A 22,310-nucleotide genomic window follows, 5' to 3' on the forward strand; every position below is an offset into this window, starting at 1 on the left:
CCATGTCTCGATTTTAGATCAACACCAAAAAATACAAAAATATTGTAATTTTAAAACATCAAAGTGATAGAAGAAATTGTATCGTCAATATGTTAACATAAAAAATTAATATATCGCACTCATTTATATAAAATTAATTTGTATTTCGTTTTTGAATAAATTCTTGTACTTGACTCTGCCGGTTCAGGGTGGTTTTTATAAAATTCCATGCATACGTTTTTCGTCGAAAGCCAAACAATGCTGGCGATTACACTGTTCGAAATGAAACATAAATCACCTATGCAGGAAGATCCATTGGCGCGGAATCCGTCGAAGCAGGAGCATTTCACACCTGTCTCGGTGTCTTCGCACACATGCTCGCAGCCACCCCTGTCCTGATTGCAACGTTTCAGGCTCTTCAGCGTCGTTTCTGGAACAAAAGATAATGAATTTTTCGCGATGCGAACTCGTACGGTTATCTCAACCGACATACCATCGACGAAGGGTGGATTTTAAACTGATTGATATTTCTCCAAGTATTTCGCGATTGCACCGACGAGAAATGGGACAAGATGAAAGTTTCAAATTAATAAGACAAGTAATGACATGTTGTACAATCGATTAGTACATAATTACTGACTTACCACCCTCTTTTACACAGCGCGGAAGACCGCCTAACCAAGTACCATCACTGCAGAAAAGTCGATCAGCCGTTGAATCCTCGAAAACATACCCCTCCGTACAATCGTAGATTGCCACAAGGTATCGATTGTACGGCGGCAGTACATTCTTTCGTCTGAAAAAATATTTCAGCCGTTTTCAGAGAAAATCAACAAACTCTATCACTGTATTCTGATAAATAAAAATAAATCTATCAAGGTTCGATCAGCAATATTTCTATCACCCTTTATAAAAATTTTATTTCATCGTTAATCTTAAGAAATATTTAATGAGATTTAAAATTATCCATGAAGTTTCATTAATATCCCCAAAGAAGGTACCTTAGAGTCTCCTTGTTTTCACAGAGTTAATCTACTTAAACCTCGACACTATTTAACTCCCAACTTTTACTTCTGAACAATTTTATAATTGACGTTAAACAGATTTTGCCCTGATAGGTAGAAATTTATTATGAAATATCATCGTTAGATTAATATGTCGAGTACCATGTAGCCTTATTCTGGATAATCTTCATAAGACCTCTATGTATGCCCGAGTTCTGTACGCGCTTATTCTACTGTGTCTGACTATACGTATACCTCTTTCACTGTAACGCCCGACGCACAGTAGAACTAGAGTCTGAATGCTGTCAGACGTGGATAAAGAAATATTATTTTATTATATGCTATATTTTATTTTAAACGGAAGATTATTGATTTCGAAAAAAAATGAATTATTTGAATAAATACATGTTTATTTTTCCGAAATAAATGGAATAATTGGAAAAGTTTATTGTTTGTCAAACGAAAAGTTTTATCGAAAAATTCGTTTTATTAACGCAGCGTGTAATTAAAACAATATCGTTGAGAAAATTAGAATGAAAATGAATTTGAAATAAAAATCGTTCCTAAATCCACACGCTGAGTTAACAAAGATTTCATTCAAATTTCCATCTATTTATCCTACGTTCTAATTGAAATAGAAATTGTAAATTCTCGTTAATTTTACTCGAAAACTTTCCTATCCGAGGTATAAAAAGTTTACGAAGAAAGGCAACAAAATGTACAGTGAGATGAGCGAAAACAAGATAAAACTCGACCCTCCTTTTTTTCTTTTTCTTTTTTTTTTCCTTTTCGCGGTGTCCCTGGGTTAAGAGATACAAACCTGGCATACTTGGCGGGATATGCATTTTCAACCAGGGGAGCTTTCGCAAATCCTTTCTTGCGGGCTTTCATGAAGCAGCTCAAATCCAACCTCGACATTATTGTTTCATTCAGGCCCGAGACCGTTGACGCCAGAGGCGACCCGGCCAAAGACTTCTCGACGATTTGCTTCTGCCTCTGTTTCCTTTCCTTCGCTTTTCTACGTTTCTTCAGCTCACCGATTCTCTTGCGCGCTTTCAGCCGTTCCCTCGCCGCTTTTTCCTCCGCCGGTGTCGTTGAAATTGGATCATCGCCGAGATAAAGATCGTTGCGAAAGTGTCGGAATCTGTTGTCTGAACAGAAGAATCGCGGTTGAAACGGGGCCAATTAGACGGCTCGTTTTCCGGGATAATCCTAAGCTCCTTAACGAAGAATTATTCAAAAGGAAGATGTAACATTTGGTGAACGAATCGGGTTGAAAAACGATAGAAATAAAAAGTTCGCCATTTTCAGGCGATTTCAAAATGAAATATTTCTCTTTGACGAATATCGCGTACGCGTCAGCTCGTTAATATTGTTTATTGGGAAACCGAAACCAGGCGACAATTGGTCGTCGCGGTTGCTACCGGCTGCGCTTCGGTGTCCTCTTACCTTTCGAACGTACGCTTTCGACACGGTGAAGTTCACTTTAACACGCGGATATCCCGGATAACCGAGAGCAACAGCAACTCTGTCTGTTACATAAGTGGTGTACGGACGAAATCCAACGATATGTTCCATTTCCTAGCTAGCGAGTTCGCAATAATAACGCGGCAAACTTCTACAACCATTCCGCCCACGAGTTTCCTCTATCAAAGAACGGGACTTCAACCCTTCCCCTACACTATCCGTTGTGTAATAGTTGCAAAATTTCTTTCTTACTTATTTAATTCTAATAATTGAGAGTACCATGGAGAGTGCCACAACTCTAATTTAATTCTATACCTCGTATTATTTTGATTTTCTAAATTTTATAGAAAAAAAAATAGGTCCAAATAGAGCCAGTCTCAGGGCTACAAAGGTTAATCGATATCCTGACGGCGCAATTGAAATTGTTCGAGACCGGTGATCTCGATTTTCAGCCAGGATGATTTCGAAAGTTCCTTCATTTCGAGCACAATCGTCCTGTTATCGAGTTTTACAAGCTGAACGAACGCTTTGTCATCACGGACCGCGATTAATCGAGCGGGGTTTGCGACGAATCGTCTCTGTGGAAGCATGCCGTAGGTAGATTGAAGCCGACTTTTCTCATTAGGATTACCAGAACACTCCGCGTTTCATTGTGCATGGAACAATCTGCTCTGGATAATTGCTCTAACCGTGTTGATACACGCGAAGACCCGAAATTTCTCATACGTCAGAACATATAACATCCGCTCGTCTGGATTATAGAGAATTAAATGAAGAACTAGCTCGTTGCGACGAACATTTCGCGTATCAATTAGCCTGAACTTCTTACGTAGACGTGTCTCTTCCAATTCTCTACCATTCGTTCATTGATTCGTTAAAAATAATAATCGTTACTCATCGAGTGTTAGTTTTTAATTAAAATTTAATTAAAATTCTATTTCATGCATGTGCGCTTTTTGTAAAGCAAGCGTGCCAGGAATATGGATCAGTCAACTACTGTTGGTTTATGGTGTTAAAACAAAATCCTCATCTTAATTATCTTTTCTATATATAGACCGGCGGTCACAAGACTGGATTCTGACCGCACACGTAATGTAATGTGCTTCCTGTTCAGGGTTGGGTCCGCAAATCGCCAACGCACTTAATTTACACGCGCATGCACACGATTATAACAATTCTACGGTCACACAAGCTGATTTCACGATACGCTTTACTATTTCGTTTTCTATAACGTTACATATTTAAAGATGTCGATGACTTATTAATGCAACCATAAATTACTAATAATAATAATACCTGTCGATTTGTTCAAATTGAATAAATCATTAATTTTGACGTTAATTATATGATCACAATGAATTACCGATGTTTCGAATATAATTTGAATCCTGATTTAATTATCACCGACAAGATATCTAACAAGGTGTTTGTTCGAAGGTTGATTACATTAATTATGTATCTATAAATACTCTTTCCTTAATTAAATAGCAAATTTCGAAATGTATAAAGTCTGAAATTATCAGTTGATTATAAACGACAGAACGAATTAATTCCTCAGGAGGATTAACGGATATACATCGATCGATACACAAATTCCTTTAAGAGACACCAAGGAGCATAGAGCAAGTTTCTGGAGTTAGGATTTCAAAGTTGCAATTAGTACTGTCATGATCTGAAAGCTCCAACTACAAGTCGCTGCTTAAAACACTGCTACACTGAAGTTTCAACGTTGAACCTCGTTATCATCAGTAACTAACAATAATTTCCATCGTGTAATTATTTAAAATAAAAAAAGAACGCAATCTATAATTAAAATTATCATCACGTTTCAAGAATGAATGTATTGTCACTTTGGTTCGTGAAAGTTTCGTAGTTATTTTAGTCACGAAGACGCATAGTTTCATAGGAAAACATGATATTTAGGATCAGAACGAATTCGAGGCATGTTACGCCCCTGAATTTCGTGCCCCTAAAGCACGCCGAATGGAACAACATGGGGCGACGCTTACACGAGGGGGCACGTTCCTCAACCACTGCTCGACAAATTTCCAAACCACTCCAGGAACGTTCCCGAGTTCTCCGCGATCGTGGACTATTTCGACGGTAGACCACCGAATCGATCGAGAATCGACGGTATCCTCAACAATTTCCGCCTTCTTGTTCGTGCAGCGACCTTTGAAAAGCGCGAGGTGCTCGTCCTGCTAAAGTATTCTTACCTCGCGCTCGAAACACGTTCTATTATTAAAATATTATTAATTCTAAAATGATTAAGAGTATTTAAATTATTTTAATTTAAAATAAAAACTAATTGAAAAACTTATTTTGTGTTTAAAAATTTGCTAAATAAATCCTTGTGTACAGGATTAATTTATTATTATAACTGAAAAGTACGAATAACAAGTGACGGGGGGTCATAGACCTATATATTTAAGGGATCTCTTTCGCGACACTGGTATGTCCAAATGACCCTGTATAAAAATGGTCCTTCAGCACCTCGTACTCTGTCAACGAAGCCAAAGTCTCCGGCGTCGATGTTGAAAATCGATCGCAGACGATAACAATAGCCTGTATCGAAGTCGAACGTCCAGAAAGAATAAACCTAGCTCGATGCTGTGCACGTCGAACACGGGTTGAGAATTTTTCTGACGATGACGTTGCACGAAATCAGTGGTCCCTTTGTCGTACAATCTTTTCGAGTCACGAGCTCCTCCAACTCGATGAAATCATCCTTTCGAAGTACCATTGAGAGCAGCAAAGTTGTCGCAATTGTGTGAAACGAAGAATCCACTTGAAGTCTTACAACTTCTCGATTGGTAAATCAAAAGAAAAAAAAAAAGAACAAACATTTTCTAATCGAAATGATTCGTTCCACAGGGCGCAAGGTATTAAAAAAAGAAGAAGAAGAAGAAATGTACAGCACAGGATTGTTTCAATTAGAACGAACACAGAGAAGAAAAACGAAAAGCGTGCATTTCCTCGATTGGTCAACCCTATCGCGATTCTCTAATATCGATTCGCAATCTCACGATCGGCCAGCAAGTGTGACTCTGATCTAGACCAGAAGATTTAATGGTCACACGGGAAAACGTGGGAATTAAAATCCTCCCCGCATGGCGAATTCGTCCTGGTAACAGGATCGGCTGTTAATTTTACTTGGATCGTGAAGTTAATTGGGTTTTCGAGGAGCGAATAGCAACGAGTCGGTGTTTCCGGTTACGCAATTTCAATATGGAAAGCTAAAACGTTGACTTTTAACTAGTCACAACGTTTCCGAGGTACAACTTTTCTTTAAAAAAAAAAAATACCTTGAACGCATTAAATTAATAATATGATTACTCGTATAAAATGTATAAGAAATGATATGAATCGTGATGTAGTTGGATTGAGCAATTTAAAATTCTGTTACTTTTTATGCCATTGATTTAACATGCATTACACTGGCGGTACACAGTAATGAAAAAGAGGATGTAAATCGAGCGATTTCAGGTGCGGAAATTAAAGCGGAGGCTGTACCGTGCATTCGGTACGATTCGTACAGCAACATTTTATTTTAATTCCAACTTTTCGCGCAGTCACGTTCAGGACACGCTCTTAATGGGACATTGCTTAAAACTCGGCTAACAATTCCATGATTGTTACCGAATAGAAGCAGAAAATTTAATAGTGTAAATAATAACACCCTCTGAATTGAATTTTATTTTAAAAATCAAAAATCCACGGTTCCCCGTCCTTCCCCGTGCGCTTCTCCGGGGAGAATGACGGTGTCACGAAAGAGGCCCCGATATATGTAGGTCACCACCCCCACCACTCGCGCATAAACGTTTACGCGGGAAAATTTGAACTAATATTTTTATCGTTATTCGTACTTTTCAGTCATACACATATGTATACTAAATTTTATAATAGATAATGATTAAAAATGATACTATTTCTTTTTCTAAATTAAGAATTAGGGTTTTTAGAATCCTCATTTTCCCTAAGGAAAGCCAATTTTAATTGCGAGTATATACGAACTAGGAAACATTTTTCGTGAAATAATTTCGGAACAATTGCACAGCATGAGAAATGCTCGACGAGCGAAGAAACTCAGGAAGGAACCGCGCCATGGTAACCACCATTAACCAATGTGCTTTGTCCTTCAACAAAAGCAGACAACCGTGTTCCTCGTATCTCGCAGCCTTTTTGAACGATGCTCTCCCGCGATTCTACAAAATTTCGGAACTCCTACGGATAATAATACGGGGGATAATTCCTTTGAAATACAGCAAAGTTCAGCGAAGAAAATGCTTCGGGACGAAAGCCAAGGGAGAAGAGATTTTCCGAAGCCGAACATAACTTTTCGACGAAACTTGAAGAATAGTTTCCACGAGAACGCGACCGTAGAAATTCAAACATGAAACGGCTAAATGCGAGAGAAAATATTTCGAATTGAGATAATCTCAGACGGAAAAATGACTGAACCAATAGAAAGTTTCTTGAAGAAAAGATTTTCTTCAGGAAAACCTCATCAAAAGAATATCCTAAACCCGAAAATTAAAAAAATTATGATTGCAAATAAAATTTCCTGGAATTTAATTTTTTTATTTTACTTTTTTTAATCCCAAAATGTATATTCCATATAACTACTAAACCCTCTGTATTTCATAAAATTGCTCTACCTTGTTTCAACAAGCTCTACCAACTGTATAACTTTATTTACTATAATTTTGAAATATCCTTCGAGTACCATATTTTAATTCCGATGTTTCGTTCGTTCAATAATGTCGAGTGGAAATTTATGAAGGGAATATCGTTTCCAAAAATTAACGACCGCGTTTATCTAAATTTGACAATCAAGAGCTTTTCGAGGTCCAACGGGTCGATCTGCGCCAAACTGATCAATTTACATCATCGATAACAGGGATTTCGTTGAAACTGAAATATAATGAAAGCTCGAGACAAATGAAATGAAGTTCAAATGAAAGTGCAACGTTCCGGTGGACGAAAATCGTTCAAAGGACTCGAAAAAATTTCAAAGAGGTCAACGTACCGTGGAATTTCGTGAACGGAGAAAGTTTTTTCATCGTTCGTGGGTGAAACAATTTTTAATTTTCAACCAGGAAAGCAATGCCCTGCTCTACCACCTTCACCTATATCGGCGCACAAATCTGAGTTTAGAATTTTTTTCTCTTCCGTTGGAAAAAGTAAAATAGCAGAACAGCGCCGGTGGAAGAGGAAAAAATGTCAAATTTAAAAATATCCTTTACAATACAGAGTGTTTAAAATGAATATACTGACAGAGGGGCTTTCAATCTGATTCAAAGTTAAGCTTTACCCTTTGTGCCTTGATCTACAGCTGCATCCTTTAATTATTTTTAATTGAAAAGTTTCGACAACGTTGACGAAACGCACAAAAGATATTAAGGATTTATTATTACTGAAGTTTATTCACCAGTTGTACGTTCAGCTTGACAACCTGAACATCATAAAGTTTGCATTAATATTGCAATTTAATAATATTTATTTGCAATCGTAACTCTGCTATCAGAAGTTTTATTTATTCAATTTTTTTCAAATCATTTTTTAATCAATATCGCTCGCATATTTACCTTACTTTTGTTTGCATCGAATCGGTTATCGAAAATCAACAAAGCGATATTTAGAAAATCCGTGTTTTGCATTTTTGCGTTTATTCGCGCGAAAACGGGAAGAATAACCGTGTTGGACGGGAAAAGTAAAAGGTTTCAACCCTTCCGATTTCACGCGATTTCATTCTCTGAACTGTCGCAGATGCGATGCCGGTAGGTCTGGAATCCTCACGCATCCGACCGCAAACGTTAGCCAATGTCTTCCCTTGTACAAATTGCGAATCTCCTGTCCCATCGCACCTTTCACCTCGAACAGGCCGGAACGAGAGGTCAGACAGGAAGAGAAGAAAAAGACCGACGGAGGACTGCGGTTCCAGAAGACTTCCGTGAGGGAACCACTCTCTCGGACGAGATTCTTTCGTGGTTATTCTACAACGTCCTCTGTTCTTGAGGCTTTCATGACCTCGTTTCTCTTCTATAGGAACCTATTATTAGCATAGACTTCCGGGTATAAACTCTATCGAACGAGATACCACGAATTTCCTAATATTTCATCAATACTCTAATAACCGCAAAAATTTTTCTAACTTTTCTATTACTTTTTATATTAATCAGAGATAAAGAAATTATAAAAATGTTGCCTCTACCTGTATAGAACATCAGTTCCAAAGAAAGGGAGCCTCAAAAAGAGCGGGAAAATGTTTAACATATCTCTCGATCGATTAAAACAGAAACAGACACAAAAAGATCCGATTTTCCACGTGTTTGACGGTTTTCATAAATCATACCTTTAAGCATCGTCATAACATTCCCGGTCGAATATTGCGTGTTGTTTTAACAACGGCGGGATGAACGCGACGCGGGGAAAACTACCCGTTCGCCTCAATTAATGCGGAAATAAAATTCCATTAAGGCAAGCGAGGCGGTTTAATCGTGATCCGGTTTAAAAACGGAATCGGATTAAAGCCGTTGGAATTCGTTATTCGACGTCGGTACCGATGGTTATTCGACACAGGATTCTCAGCCTTTACGGTGCTCGATACTTGGAATCTCTCGTTAAATATCGAGGGAAGGAGGGATCTTTCGTTGGCCAATTTCTATTACGTCGTTGTCCTTTCGTGTTCCAATTAATCGTACGTCCTCGATAACAAACGACGCGTGAAGAGGTATCGTCAACTTCCCAGTGTTTTGACAATTGACAAATTCTGTACACAATCCAGTTTACCCAGTGAACGGTTCACGTTTGTCCCCGGTCAATTTTTATCTCTTCCATGTAAAAGGTTGCTGCTTTTTATTCACCGACCATGGAGCACGTTTTCAATCTGTACAGTGGACAAAATTGGTTCGCGTTGTTTGGCAATGAAGCGAAATAAACAAAATTTTCACTCTCCTTCTCAGACTGTAACGTTGCAATTGATTTGGAAAGCTGTTAGTTTTGGAGAGGCAGGGTGAAAATGAAAAAATTGATTGGAGAGCTGTCACGAATAAAATAAATGTGGCTTTATCTCTGAAATCGTTTTAATTAAAAGAAAATACGTTAAAGTTAATAACCTGACGTTGCGATGTATGTAGATCTCTACTAATTATTTACTTCTTTTAATTAATTCTACGATCTCAATATTTATTTTAATCGAAATGCTCGCTAGATTTCCACGGGTCAAATCTGTTAATAATGCAACAGTTTGTATTTTTAATTCAGAAATAAATTATTTATCCTAAAACCTGCTCACGCTCCTCGAAATCTCTACGATCAATCATCCGGACGTACGTACATAAATCAATCTGTCAGGTCCAGAGTTCATCTTCAACGTTGAATCATGGTTACACTTGATGTTCAGTGGCCGACAATCAAGTTTTCCCATCCATAAAAACAATTTCTCAGCGAGTTTTACGAGCGTGGCACCGAAAGTGGCCGGTCCTTCGCTCTTAGTGGAACGAGGAAGATAAGCGCGGACCACATTTTCTGCTTTCACGCGAACAGATTCTACGGTTTCGCGGTCGCGTCGCCGGTCATGTTGACAAACGAAAGAGGCAAACCGCTCTACCTAAGCTGGCACGTCGCTGATATCTCGCTTCCTTTGACGTCCAACCGCCGTGCAGAGATTCGATGTCTCGGTCTGTGTGCTCTTCGAGGCTTGAGAAGAGTACCGTGACCTCTCCACCTTCTTAAACCACTGCCCCGATGAGTCTCTACTTCGTACAACCGATTTCGCTGAGCGTATCGAGTCGCTAACCCTTTGCCAGTCATTCGGAATGTGTCTCACCGAGGAACATAATGATTGTACAGTTTCTTAATAAAATTTCTTTAAGTATGAAATTCGACTAACTGTAAATAAAGTTTTCTTTCAGTCGTCAATGCCTTCATTGGCGACGCGATTCCAAAAATTTGTAAAAGGAATCGCAAAAAAAAACACCCCTGCTTCGTCGCAATTAAGTAAAATGTGGTTCTTCGTTCTGGTACTTTGCAAAGGAGTAAGATACACATTTGAAGAAATATCTTACAATTCTTTTTTATACTACTCCACTTTCTAATTATTATTCAGCTAGTGGAACGGAGTACGAGGGTACAGGGCAAAGGTCCAATGCTAATGAAGCTACTATTTCTTCTCGAATGTTGGCATTGCGGTGTAGGTGGCAGTTATTAGGAGTTTTAGGAGGATGAAACTCTGATGATTCATAACTTCTCGATTAGAAATTTTTGCCAAAATACCGACGCTATCTGTGTAGACCACCGTGAAGGGAAATAACAGTGCGCTTGGAATAAGGTACCATTTTGGAGAGAAGAAAATCCACGCCTGTTCGCGGCGTGTGTACGTCGCGACCGTTCGGATGGAAAAGAAAGATGTCGTCTTGCTTCACGAATGCAACGCGCGAGGCCGCGGCAATAAATCAAAGCGAAATCCCGTTGCTTTCGATTCCGAAGCAAAGGGGTGCTGCTTTTCAGGTCCACGGCCCCTGGGAGGTGTCGCGGTACGAAAAAGCCATTCGTCATCCCTGCCCGCCATACCTTTCCTCTTTCTTTTCTTCGCGAACACCTCGAAAGCCCGAACCGTCTTCGAAACCACCCACCCATCCCGTGACCGTTTGCTCTTCTCCGCTTCCGTCTTCTCTCCTTCTTTTATTTCTTTACCCGCTTCGCGTCCTACGGAGATCTCTCTTGATCCGTGAATCCGCTTGTCGGTTTAACTTGGCAAGGATACAGAGAGACTCTGGTTTAATGGACCCAAAGGCTTACCGAAGGCTGAGAACCGTTGCTCGAATTGGCCAACGACAGGGAAGGATTATATGTTATTGGTGACGCGTGTCCGATACAAAGGGGTGCTTTGAAGATGCTGACGATTTTCGACTAGATAATTAATTGCTTTAATCTCTATTTGATGACATTTTTTCGGACGGCGGACCATGGAGAAAGACCCGAATTCAAGATAGCGGATAGTTTGAATAAAATTTAATTAACATTAATATGTGTAAAAGTTGATAGTTTCAGTGAGTTGAATTGAAGAATTGCATTAGCCGAAAGAAAAGGCACGACATGGAATAAAAAGTGGATATAACGTCGGAATGGGGAGTCTTAAAGCACCGAAGCACGTCGTGGAAAGTGAGCGTAAAAAAAATTATGCTTTCTTCCGAACGATATCATCACGAGTCAAGTGGGTCGTTTGCAGTATTATTACGTCGACGTCTGGCAAGATACTTGGATCGAGATACATGTCGTGACATTATAGTAAAGTGCAGCAACACCTTGAATGCCAAACTGTTCTTTCGTCAGTCTATCGAGCCGATATATGTATTATAAAAAATGAAATTCTATTAATGCGATGTAATACCAACGCGTAACAGATTCATGAAAAATTGTGGAACATATCAGTTTTAATGAATTTTCAACTAATCGAATCCAACAAATCTACAGGCAAAAAGAAATAAAATTTCATCTATGAGAAGTTCGTACTAACGATAAAAGCAAATAAACGCCAACGACACGACGTTTGCTGGTTCATTTAAGAGAGAAATAAAAGCAAGAATTTACGGGGACATATTTAGCTTGGCTACGGGCAAGAAGCGTGTAAATTAAAGTGCTCCTCCTCACTTACCGTAAGGGACGCATTTCGGGATAGGATGATTCCAACCGTTCACTGTGCATGTCAGTATTTTATGACCCTTCAATCTACGGCCTGGTTCGCACGAGTACACCGTCTGCAGAGTACCATCTTTAAGAACTCGTTCTCTCACGGTGCCCCATTGAGGTGGTTGTACCAGGGGACAATTGCTGAGAACTCCTGCAAATTAAAGCATCGGGTTAGATGCAGTAATTATTCAAATTAAATTAAATTAAACCATTAAACATTTCTAAACGATTTTTGTTATCTTCTTTGCAGAAAAAAAAATTATAAATTTTGTTGAAATAATTATATTGATAATTATCGTTTTACTGAAATTGCATAACGAAATAGATTCAGCAATTACGTGTTTACCAGTTTGATAGTCTTATTCATCTGGCGTATCTGAATCAGTCAAAGGAGCAAAGTTGTGTCCAAAAGACCGGTGTATCGACCACAGAAGGTTCGCCGTTTAATTAATACCCGAACGTTTACGCTGCTTGATTAATATGAAGGCGGGATGGATGTGCGGGTCAATTCTCTATTCGCGTAGCTCGATGTTCCTCAAAGGGCAGAGAAACTTGGCCAAACAAAGCCTCGCTAATTAAATTGATCGCGCACGATAGGATGAAAAAGAGATATAAAGGGTGGAAAAGGGGCTGAACAAGCCTCCAGTAGATATTTCAAATATTTTCTTGTTCTTCCAAAATTCATTATCAAATATAATCAATTTAAATTTGTCAATCTACAGTGAGTGATTTTATTATTATAACAAGAACGGATGTTAATTATATGAAATTACAAACTTATTTTAAACGTTAATTCCACGGATGGTATCCTGAAACCATTATTTTGTTTAATTACCATTCTACTGAAAAAGTGCAAATAAATCTGCTTTGCAAAATTTCAAAGCATAATTTGAAACTTTCCAAGGGATTAATAATCTGTGCAAAAGTTAAATTATTTAAAATTAAATAAATGGTAAAAAAAGGGTGAAATTTAGTATAAGAAGTTTTTCTATGTAGAAGTGCTTCTATCCAGTCGATTTTACGATAACCCTGTAACAAGTAAGTTGTTTTGAGTGGTTTCCTTTTATTTTTACCTCCATGAAAAACGTGTTCCTGTGTTTTTTTCTGGAAGGTGGAAAAAATTTCTCGCTCCAAAAATCAACAGAATCTAACGGCAGGTTGGCGTAAAGCTGGTAAAGAGAACAAAGAAAAACAAGTGGCGGGAGGAAGCTTAAAGTAATTTCTTCACCCCGCAAATTTTCGTGGCCAAATATCGTGCAGCAACCTTCACGGGAAAACAAACGATCACGAGTCTTTTATGGATGCAATCTGCGCTAACTCGGGCCCATTTACTTAATGCAGCTTGCTGCTACTGACTTTCTCTAATTAATGTCACTCGTGATTTCTCTTTCAAAAGGCACGTTGCCCCGTTTTACTATACCAGACCCTACGAAATGTGAAATCAATGGAACAAAATTGAATTTATCGAAGAATTTCTTCATCATTCATCGCGTCTCAAATTTTTCGCTAACGCTGTACCAATGGAACTAACCGAAGACTTTTAGAGAAGAAAATCAGCAGAATATTTTGAATGAACGCAGTACCAAGAGCGGACAATCCAAACCATTTCAGTTTGCATTAAGCGCAAATCCGATAAATGTTATCACCGGGACCATGCAGATTTTGAAATAATGCGGTTCTCCGGCTGCGTCGTTAACGCTGGCAAGCTCAAAGGCAACCCTTTTACGTTGCTCGTGTACACGTTTTCATTCATCGCAACGGTTATCTTTTATCCGGCGCTCTGCAAATTTGATTCACCGTATCCTGGACTTCAGAAACCGTGGCCCCGCTATCTCCACCTTGTTAGCTGCACGCTTTTAAACACCGACACACGAGATTCTGGCTATTCAATTAACGAACCGACTCGTGAGAATCGTGGAAATAGAATTGCTATGTTAATAGATAGAAGAAGAGTAGAATTACTATTCCCTTTCCTTTCGTCGGCTGTGAAATTCGATTGTTTCCCGGCACATGAAATCTCATCTGACGATGATCCAAAGCATTTCAAACGTCGTAGGTGTGCAATTGATCGGTACCCGGTAGCATTGTCGAAGGCAATTCGGGGTGTATTACACGAAGATTACACGGGTCCCCTCAAGTTTACCGACAGAACCGCAATTTGCATAGATCGATAACTAGAGATTACTTACGCGAGAGGTAACCGACCTTCTGACGCTTCGTTCCAGCCTCGCCGCAATCATTCCGTGTTGGTTCAACGACCAAGATTGAGCAAATTTTGGCAATAAAGGCGACATAATGATTAGAAGGCGATATAATAGAGCAGGGTTTCCCAACCTAAGCCTTTCTACAATTTTTATGCCCCCTGTGTAATATGTACATAATTTTTAATATTCAAAAATTGAATTGTTCACTGAAGAAACTTAAATGATAGGTTTTAGAAAGAAATCACTAAATATATTAAATTATGAAACATAATTTAGCTCGATAACAGCCAATATACATTTCAACAAAAATACCTCGATAAAATTTCGACTTCGAAAAAGAAGGAAGTTACTCAATTCGATCAGTATATATTTTTTTTGCATTAGAACTCTCGTAGTGCATGTTCCACGACAACACGGTAATGTTTATTTCCTCGATGGAAAGTTCAGCTGTTAAAAGTTCATCGTGCTCTGTCTGGAATCGAAGGAAATCGCATCGCTCGCTCCGTCATGCTAAAACTGTTCCCATCCCTTGAAACTCTTCCCGATCCACCACCCCGTGCAGTCCATTTTCCCGGGACTTGTGTCGCTACTTTCCCCACCCCCGAAAGATGTTCAAACGATCTTTGACGATTTAGTCGCACTCAAGGAAATGGAGTGCCGAGGGTGAGATCTGAAACGCTTCTCCGGTTTCGCTTTAACAAATCGCTTGGATCTCGTTGAAGAATGAATCGAGAAGGAGAAACGTGTCGGACAACAATGCGTACTTCTCGCACACGTGTAGAAGTGATCACCGACGATATAAATCACGCACGCCAGTGCCATTTTTATGAAACACTCTCGCGCAATTACGATCCGCGTTAATGCGAGGGAATACAGTCGTTTGCTAAAGTCCGGATGGACCGCTTAAAATTTTTACAATGATAATCCACCGATCCAGCGAAATTGCGATAAAACAAGCGATAATGGAAAATATTTTCAGAATAGATGTCGAGGATTTTAAAAGCATAGACTTCGTGAAAAGTATACGAAGTAATAATACGGAAACGTGAGAGACCGGAAGAGGAAAAGTGGAAGTTCTTGCGGCTTTTCGTGTGTACACATCCTTTACCAGGTTCTCCCCTTATGCAAACGTATGCACAAGTACTTGAAGCCAGCGTTTCGGATGACAATGTATACGCAGGTACGCCGGTTCTAGAGAACCGATGAAATGAACGAAGTATGTATTTTCAAAACCCTTGAAATTACTAAATTTCTTTTTAATAGAAAACCGATGGATTATCATTGTGAACGAATCTGGTAATGGATGTGGATATCGATACATTTTTCAGTAGATTAGAAGGAAAATTTTCCAAAGAGGATAAAATTGATAATCCATTCGCAAACGTCGAAGAAATAAAAGGAAAATAAAATTTATGAATTCATATATCTATCGTTAGCAATCTATTCACTGACCTAACTAAAATTGGATAACTAGAGATTCGAGGTCTGATTTGTTGAAATTCACAAACTACGGTGTGCGGAATCAATTGAATGAAGAGATAGAACCGATAAATTCCACTGTTGGGTGAAATTGAATTACTGTTGAACTTGAATCTTTAGATTGCTATATTAATTCAACTATTTGGATCATTTGGAAAATCTTTTTTCGCGAAATAAGGAATTCACAATAGATTTAAGTGAAGACACAAAAGATGCAAAAGTCTGTAAAGACTTTAACCATGCATGGTTGGAAGCAACGAATCCTAGCGAATCCGAGGAAGTGACGAATGAAATCGTTTGCCTTAAGTGACACACATAAACGCATACACCGCAACACGGTTGGTTGCGGTGTGCGTTTCCAATTTCCAATTTCGAAACTTTAAACCGTTCCGTGGCGACGACGTATGAAATTCCTTGACTTTCTTTCGATTTTTCCGCCGTATGCAAATACTTTGACCCGCTCTCGATTTACTGCTACTTTCGCGCCGATATTCCCCACGAATTCCAATAAGCGATTCCCTCCATGTGTACGCGTACATAGATAAGCTTGATCAATATTATAAAACGGATGAAACATGAATTATTTAGATCGGATACAAATTTTAGTCGGTTGCGTGGGGAAATATTCAATTTTTGAATTTTAATCCCCTATAAAATTAGAAAATTAGATAATTAAAAAATTAGGAAATTAGAAAATTAGAAAAGTAAAATTCTAAAGCTCTGAGATCCCAAAATCCTGAAACCTTAAAATTCCTTCAAATTTAAAGGGTTATTAAAAGAAAAGGCAAAACAGAGCCTCAGTTGGCAAAAGCGTTACAGAGAGTTTGCAACAATGCTGTGTGCAATTGGCACATCGACGTTCATGTGCAAAGAGGAAGGCTAACGAGCCGTGCCAGCAGTGGTGCACGTTTCGTCCATTGTTGTCAGGTAAATCGACGTTCGAATCAATTCTAATATTTCTCGCTGGAATCGATTGTTATCGGTCCTGGTGGCGCGGTTTGCTGGCGGCGTCGCTTCATAATAATAGATCTCCATGATAATGAACCGGAAAAGCGTTTCGCGATGCGGCTGCCATGGTAATTCAACGGCCTGCACAGAGGAATGACTTCTAATGTTGATGCATTAGAAACGACCAAAGCAGCTGCTCGCTTCTGTTGCTCCTACCCTTTGTAATTTACACTGACAAATAATGTTTAAACCCCCTTTCGCATCTGAACGAATAAAATTTAATAAAAGAACCGGAATTTCGTGGAATCTAAAACACATTTTTAATTTATTATTTTAACATTCTACATCAAATTTCAGAAAAAATGTCTACGAGTAGAAAGATAACACGGAGTATTCGATATCGTACGAAGGAGAAGGTCTAAAACCTTTCACTTCCATTGAATTTCAATATTTTCTAAGATCAGTTGGCAGTATTCCCTTAACACGTACGGCTGCGCTTCGCGCGTTGCATTATAATCCGTATGCAAATCTGGTGGATTCTTTCAAGACCCCGTGACCCGATTCTAGCTCCAAGGTACTTGCCAAAAAATGCGGATGCGTATAAATGATGCAAAACATGAAGGGCGAAACTGAAACCATCTGCTTAGAATATTTAAAAAAGAAGAAAAAAATGAAAAAAGATCAAATATATATTTATTGAAGAAAACACAGTTAAAATTAAATATGTGATATCTAGAATTGAAAAGAAGATAGCAACGTGGCGAAGGAGATTTCCATCGAACGTCTGGAACGAATAGTCAAATCAATGTGTACAGACCGTGGATGGAAGAGAATTCGAATTTTCCATTCCGAGGAAACAAGATTGACTGTAAAAGTTGGCATTGTTGAAGAAAGGAGAAGAATACGATCTCGTGTTCGGGAAAAGGGTCACCGACTTGTACATATGTTCCTACTTCCCTGTTTCATCCAATTTAAACGTGTCAAATATTTTTGTTCTTATTAAAAATGCATAGAAATATTTCAGGAACGAGGCGAGAAAGGTAGAAAATCTATATGGGAAATTTTATATAGCTGTACATATAGGTGGATATGTAAAAGGATAGAATCGTCTGAAGAGAGCTTATAGAGCGAAACAAGTCGAGTTGGGAAAATTGCTTTCGTGGCGCGGACGATTAACTCCCGAATACTCATCGTCGAATCAGCGAACTATGGTTCATTAACGCTCCGCGCCGCTGCTAGAATCGAGCTTCAACGAAACGAACTTCACCCGTTAATCGTGTTTCACGAATTCCCCGTAAGAAAGCCGATGAAATTTCTTCATCTTTCGTTCCGCGTTTAACCGCTCTGCCCGACAACTATCTCAATTAATCCTTTCGATCTGTTGCACGGTAAACGTTCGTAAGTATCCTGATAACCTTCCATATAATAGAGTTTTTTTCAGAAATTTAAGTAATATACAACGAATGGTACAGATGGTTCCATCCCTTGTAAATTGTCTCTTATTTCTTTAATTATCCATAAGACTATAAGAAAAATGAATATTCCATTTCAAAAGGAACGAAATAATTATGATCCAAAGGTGAGATTCTGATGGTTTATTCGCCATGATCGTGATTTAATTACGAACACCCTGGATGGGCGTTGAAAAGTTTCATCCTCCTCCGTCCAAGCTGCTCACGAACCACCGGCAAGATTCGAATCTACGAAAAACAATTCCGCCTGCAGCTTCCATGGTGGCCATGAACGAGATAACAAGGGGCAAGGAGCAGATAAACTTAAGACGTGGCTCGTGAACATTTTTCAGGCACGGGCTATCCTCGTTTACGTTAATCAACGGAAGACGAGGGGGAAAAACAGCAGGAAAACTTGCGCCCACGGTTTCTGCTTAATTTACCGAACGGAAAACCACGACAGTTTGTTTTATCATTTATCAACATGATTAATGCGTGTAGTCGAAAATTAATAAAATTAATTCGTTTAAAAGTTCAGAGGAGTGTCGTTACGTTTGTTAGAGAGGAAATTAAAAATTCAACATATTTTTAAATTAGATTGCACAGTAAAGTTTGTGCAATTTCAAACGTGACATTTTTAAAATATGTTTATTAAAAAATTCAATAGAAGGGAAATTTTCGCTCCAGTTTGAAAATGAAATTGGATCTTTTTGTTGGACGAAAGTAATTTCGAACCCTCCTTTTTTTTTTTTTCTTCCAACAAAAGTGGAGTAATTGGGTACCGAATTCGACGTTCGAGCGTGTTCAGATTAATCATGGGATTTCGGTCTTTTTACGAAGGCCTCGAAAAATCGATGGATCGCCCATCGCCTGGATTTCCTTTACGAGCTGTCGTAACCTTTTATAGAAACGCAAACTGGGCATGATCGAGCGGATACTATCGACTCGTTTCGTTTTATCACTTCTGCTGATCCTCGAGGTTGCTAATACCACTTCGACAATAATTTCCTGCTTATTTTATCCCTAAATATAAAATTTTATGCCTTCAAACTGGCAACGATTATTGTTCCCAACTTGATATTTCACAATTGATTTAATATTATATTATTCCTTTTCGTATCTTTATAATAAATTTAATTTATAATTTAACACCATGATGGATTCTAAAATTAAAAAATTAGAAAATTAGAGAACTGAAACTCTAAAATTCTAAAAACTAATAAGAGTATTAGTCAAAAATAATCTTCTCCTAAGTTTTTCCAACAATATATTTCTACAACTCGCTGTATATTCGCGAATACTCGGTGCTCGTGTATCGCCACTCCCAGGAAACTTAAAACAAAGGAGCTCTTTCGGTCCCTTGGAAATTTATCATTTATTTGCGAGCGAAATGTAAAGATACATTTTTCTTCGCGTCGCGTGAGATAAAATTTTCTTCGGCCCGTGTACTCTGCCGTGAAACATCGCCCGGAATGTGTTATGAGACCCTTAACTACGGACAATTTATTTCTTCCGTTCTGCCACGAAATAGGCTACGTATCGCACGTGGATACCGCCTTAATAACGCCTCACGAACGAACACGAAGACATTATTAAACGAGAACATTGCCTTTAGCAAAGACAAAATAGTTTGAAACAATAACAAGTCACTGTTCACATTCTATTATACCCCAAAGTTTGAAATCAAAAAATTCTAAATAAATTTACAAAAAAAAAGAAATTCATATCTTTGTTACAATATAAAAATTACCGACGTTTATAATACTGGTGTTGATCTCGAAAACCGATTTAACCGAGCAGCTAGACAGTCGGCAACATCTATCCGCACGATGCATCTTGTTAACGTTCTATTCATACCGACACGATGCATCCCCCGTTGCACACCGGAACACCGATAAAGAATTTTTTTCCCCGGCGCAACATCCTCGCCGATTGTGTTCGAGAAGCATGACGAGCCGGACACTGGGTGGGATCCATAAGTGTGTATCGTTAAAGAGGACACGCCGAATCCCTGATTCCGATCGCGAGAGGCTTAAATGGACGCGCGTGACTAACCGATTCCTAATGCGGTCTCTTGTCAAAGCGCTCCAGGGTTTCGCGTTAACCCTTTGCGCACCGAACACCTACAACCTCCGTCTAGCATATAATATTCATTCATTTGCACCGAATAATAATTCGAATATACTCTCTGCTTCTGTTTACCCATTTTTCTCCTTTCACGTCGGTGAGCATAAAGAACGAGAAAGAGCATTTCTGGACGGAAAAGCTCGAGAACAGCAATAATCGAGACGAGTGAAAGGAACAAAGGAGTTTCGTTTACACTGGACCGAACTTTTTCACCGCGTAATTATTTCTAGTGTTCTTTCATTAGGATCGCTTTTTAAGAGAGAGACTTCAAACTTTCTGTTCGAGAACAGGCTACGCTGGCAGAGGAACTTAATATACGCTGCCTTCTTCCCTGAAAGTAATTGCGAGAGAATTAGGAAATACCTGCCCGGTTTAAGAACAACCTGGCTCCAGTCGGGAAAATATTTTCAGGTAAAAGAGAACTCGAGCAATTCACGGTGGAATGTACAATTTGTATACTACGGTTTCTGACTGCCTTTCATTTAGATTGCTATACGGTTGCTTTTGTATTCCTGACTTTATTTACGTGAATTCTATGCTTACGTTATTGAGTATGAAATCATTTTTTGATCGAACATGTTTAGAAATATAGTTTCTTTTTTTTTTATTAAGTAACAGTACTTCTCTTTTTATGGAACACGGATGAATAAAAATAAAACAAGTATATTTTTACGCTTTCTCTGTTCAAAACGCTTCTTCTTTTTTTTTTAAACAAACCTAAAGGGAGAAATTGAAATACTCGACAAAGCTTTATAAAATTCCAGTAAAAATCCAGTGGCTGGTAAAAACGTGTACAATTTCGCTTCGTTCACATATTGATGATTTATTGAATAACCATGAACCATTTTCATTTTTTCCTGGTTTTATTATAATCCTCCGTGGGTCGTTGTTGATACTACTTTGTTACAAAAGAGAATTTTGAAACGTGTAGAATTAATGACACGAAGGTACTTCAAAATGGCACTTATGGTACATCAATTTTAAGCCTAAGATTCTGCTTGTTTTCGATCAACTTCATGTTTCAGATTGATATAAAACAAGTTTGATTACTCGAATACTTTTATGTCATCAAATATTGTCAGACTATTGATGTATTGAAATGCATCGTTTCAATATGGAAGTTGAAAGGCGCATCGTTGTACGCACATTTACCTAGCTCGTGTGCTACTACAAATACCTGATACCGATCGACTACCGACAACATGTTGGTTGAAGTGTACGTTTAATGTTCGCCGCCCGTGTTAGACTTCTGAGGCCGAGCAGCGTTGAAAATGCATAGACTATCGACGGTATGCAAATGAAACGAGCACTTATGAACCGTCGCGTCGCGTCGCCTCGCGTCGAGTGTAGCTGATGTGAAAATTACAAAGTCACTGCTCAAAAGCCATTAGCCTAATCGACACACCGGCTTTATTCCATGCTCAATCGCGTGTACGTGTACGAATTACAATGATTACACGTGTAGTGCTATGTAACCATTGTGGAGATTATTATATACAAGGATATGGAAAATTTTACATCGCCCACATATGCATATACAAATTAAAATAAAAAGATATGGACTTTTCAATATGTTTAAAACAGTAGATAATTCTATTTTAAACAACTCGAAAGTTGAATTTTTTAAATTGGATAGATAGAACCAAAGTTCTAACGAAAATTGTATTCACCGTTAATTAGCCTTCGGTCGGCCGACCACGGAGAGAGCCCCAATTTTAATTTAACTCTGTATTTCGTAACATTTTCATTTTTTAAATTTTACACTGCTGCTTTAAAAATTATTCTTTCATCATATAAAACTCTTTTGCTTAAAAATTATACATTTAACTTTAAGTTAATATCCTTGTATATATTTTGCAAGTTCGGACCTCGATTGATCCAGACTTAGCTGTTCAAGCGGTGACATTAAATCTAAAACTACTTTTCCCATAACTCTGATGAAATATTTCAAAGTAGTA

At 38.5% G+C, this 22,310-nt stretch overlaps 1 protein-coding gene across 3 annotated transcripts in view; it reads right to left on the bottom strand.

Moving 5' to 3' along the window:
- LOC114880540 (fibrillin-1-like) overlaps nt 1–22,310 on the bottom strand; it is a 99,296-nt gene that overhangs the window by 61,161 nt on the left and 15,825 nt on the right. For all 3 annotated transcript variants that reach the window (XR_003790095.2, XM_029196645.2, XM_029196648.2), the window contains exons 3-6: nt 12,109–12,294; nt 1,804–2,134; nt 624–775; nt 278–409 (exon numbers count right to left, since the gene is read on the bottom strand). Coding sequence is in view for 2 of the 3 variants with exons in the window: in XM_029196645.2 (XP_029052478.2) it covers nt 278–409; nt 624–775; nt 1,804–2,134; nt 12,109–12,294 (801 nt within the window). In the remaining variant the exon portion in view is untranslated. The remainder of the gene's footprint in view (nt 1–277; nt 410–623; nt 776–1,803; nt 2,135–12,108; nt 12,295–22,310) is intronic.

The sequence above is a fragment of the Osmia bicornis genome, chromosome 11 (assembly GCF_907164935.1).
Source record: "Osmia bicornis bicornis chromosome 11, iOsmBic2.1, whole genome shotgun sequence".
Classification (NCBI taxonomy): domain Eukaryota; kingdom Metazoa; phylum Arthropoda; class Insecta; order Hymenoptera; family Megachilidae; genus Osmia; species Osmia bicornis.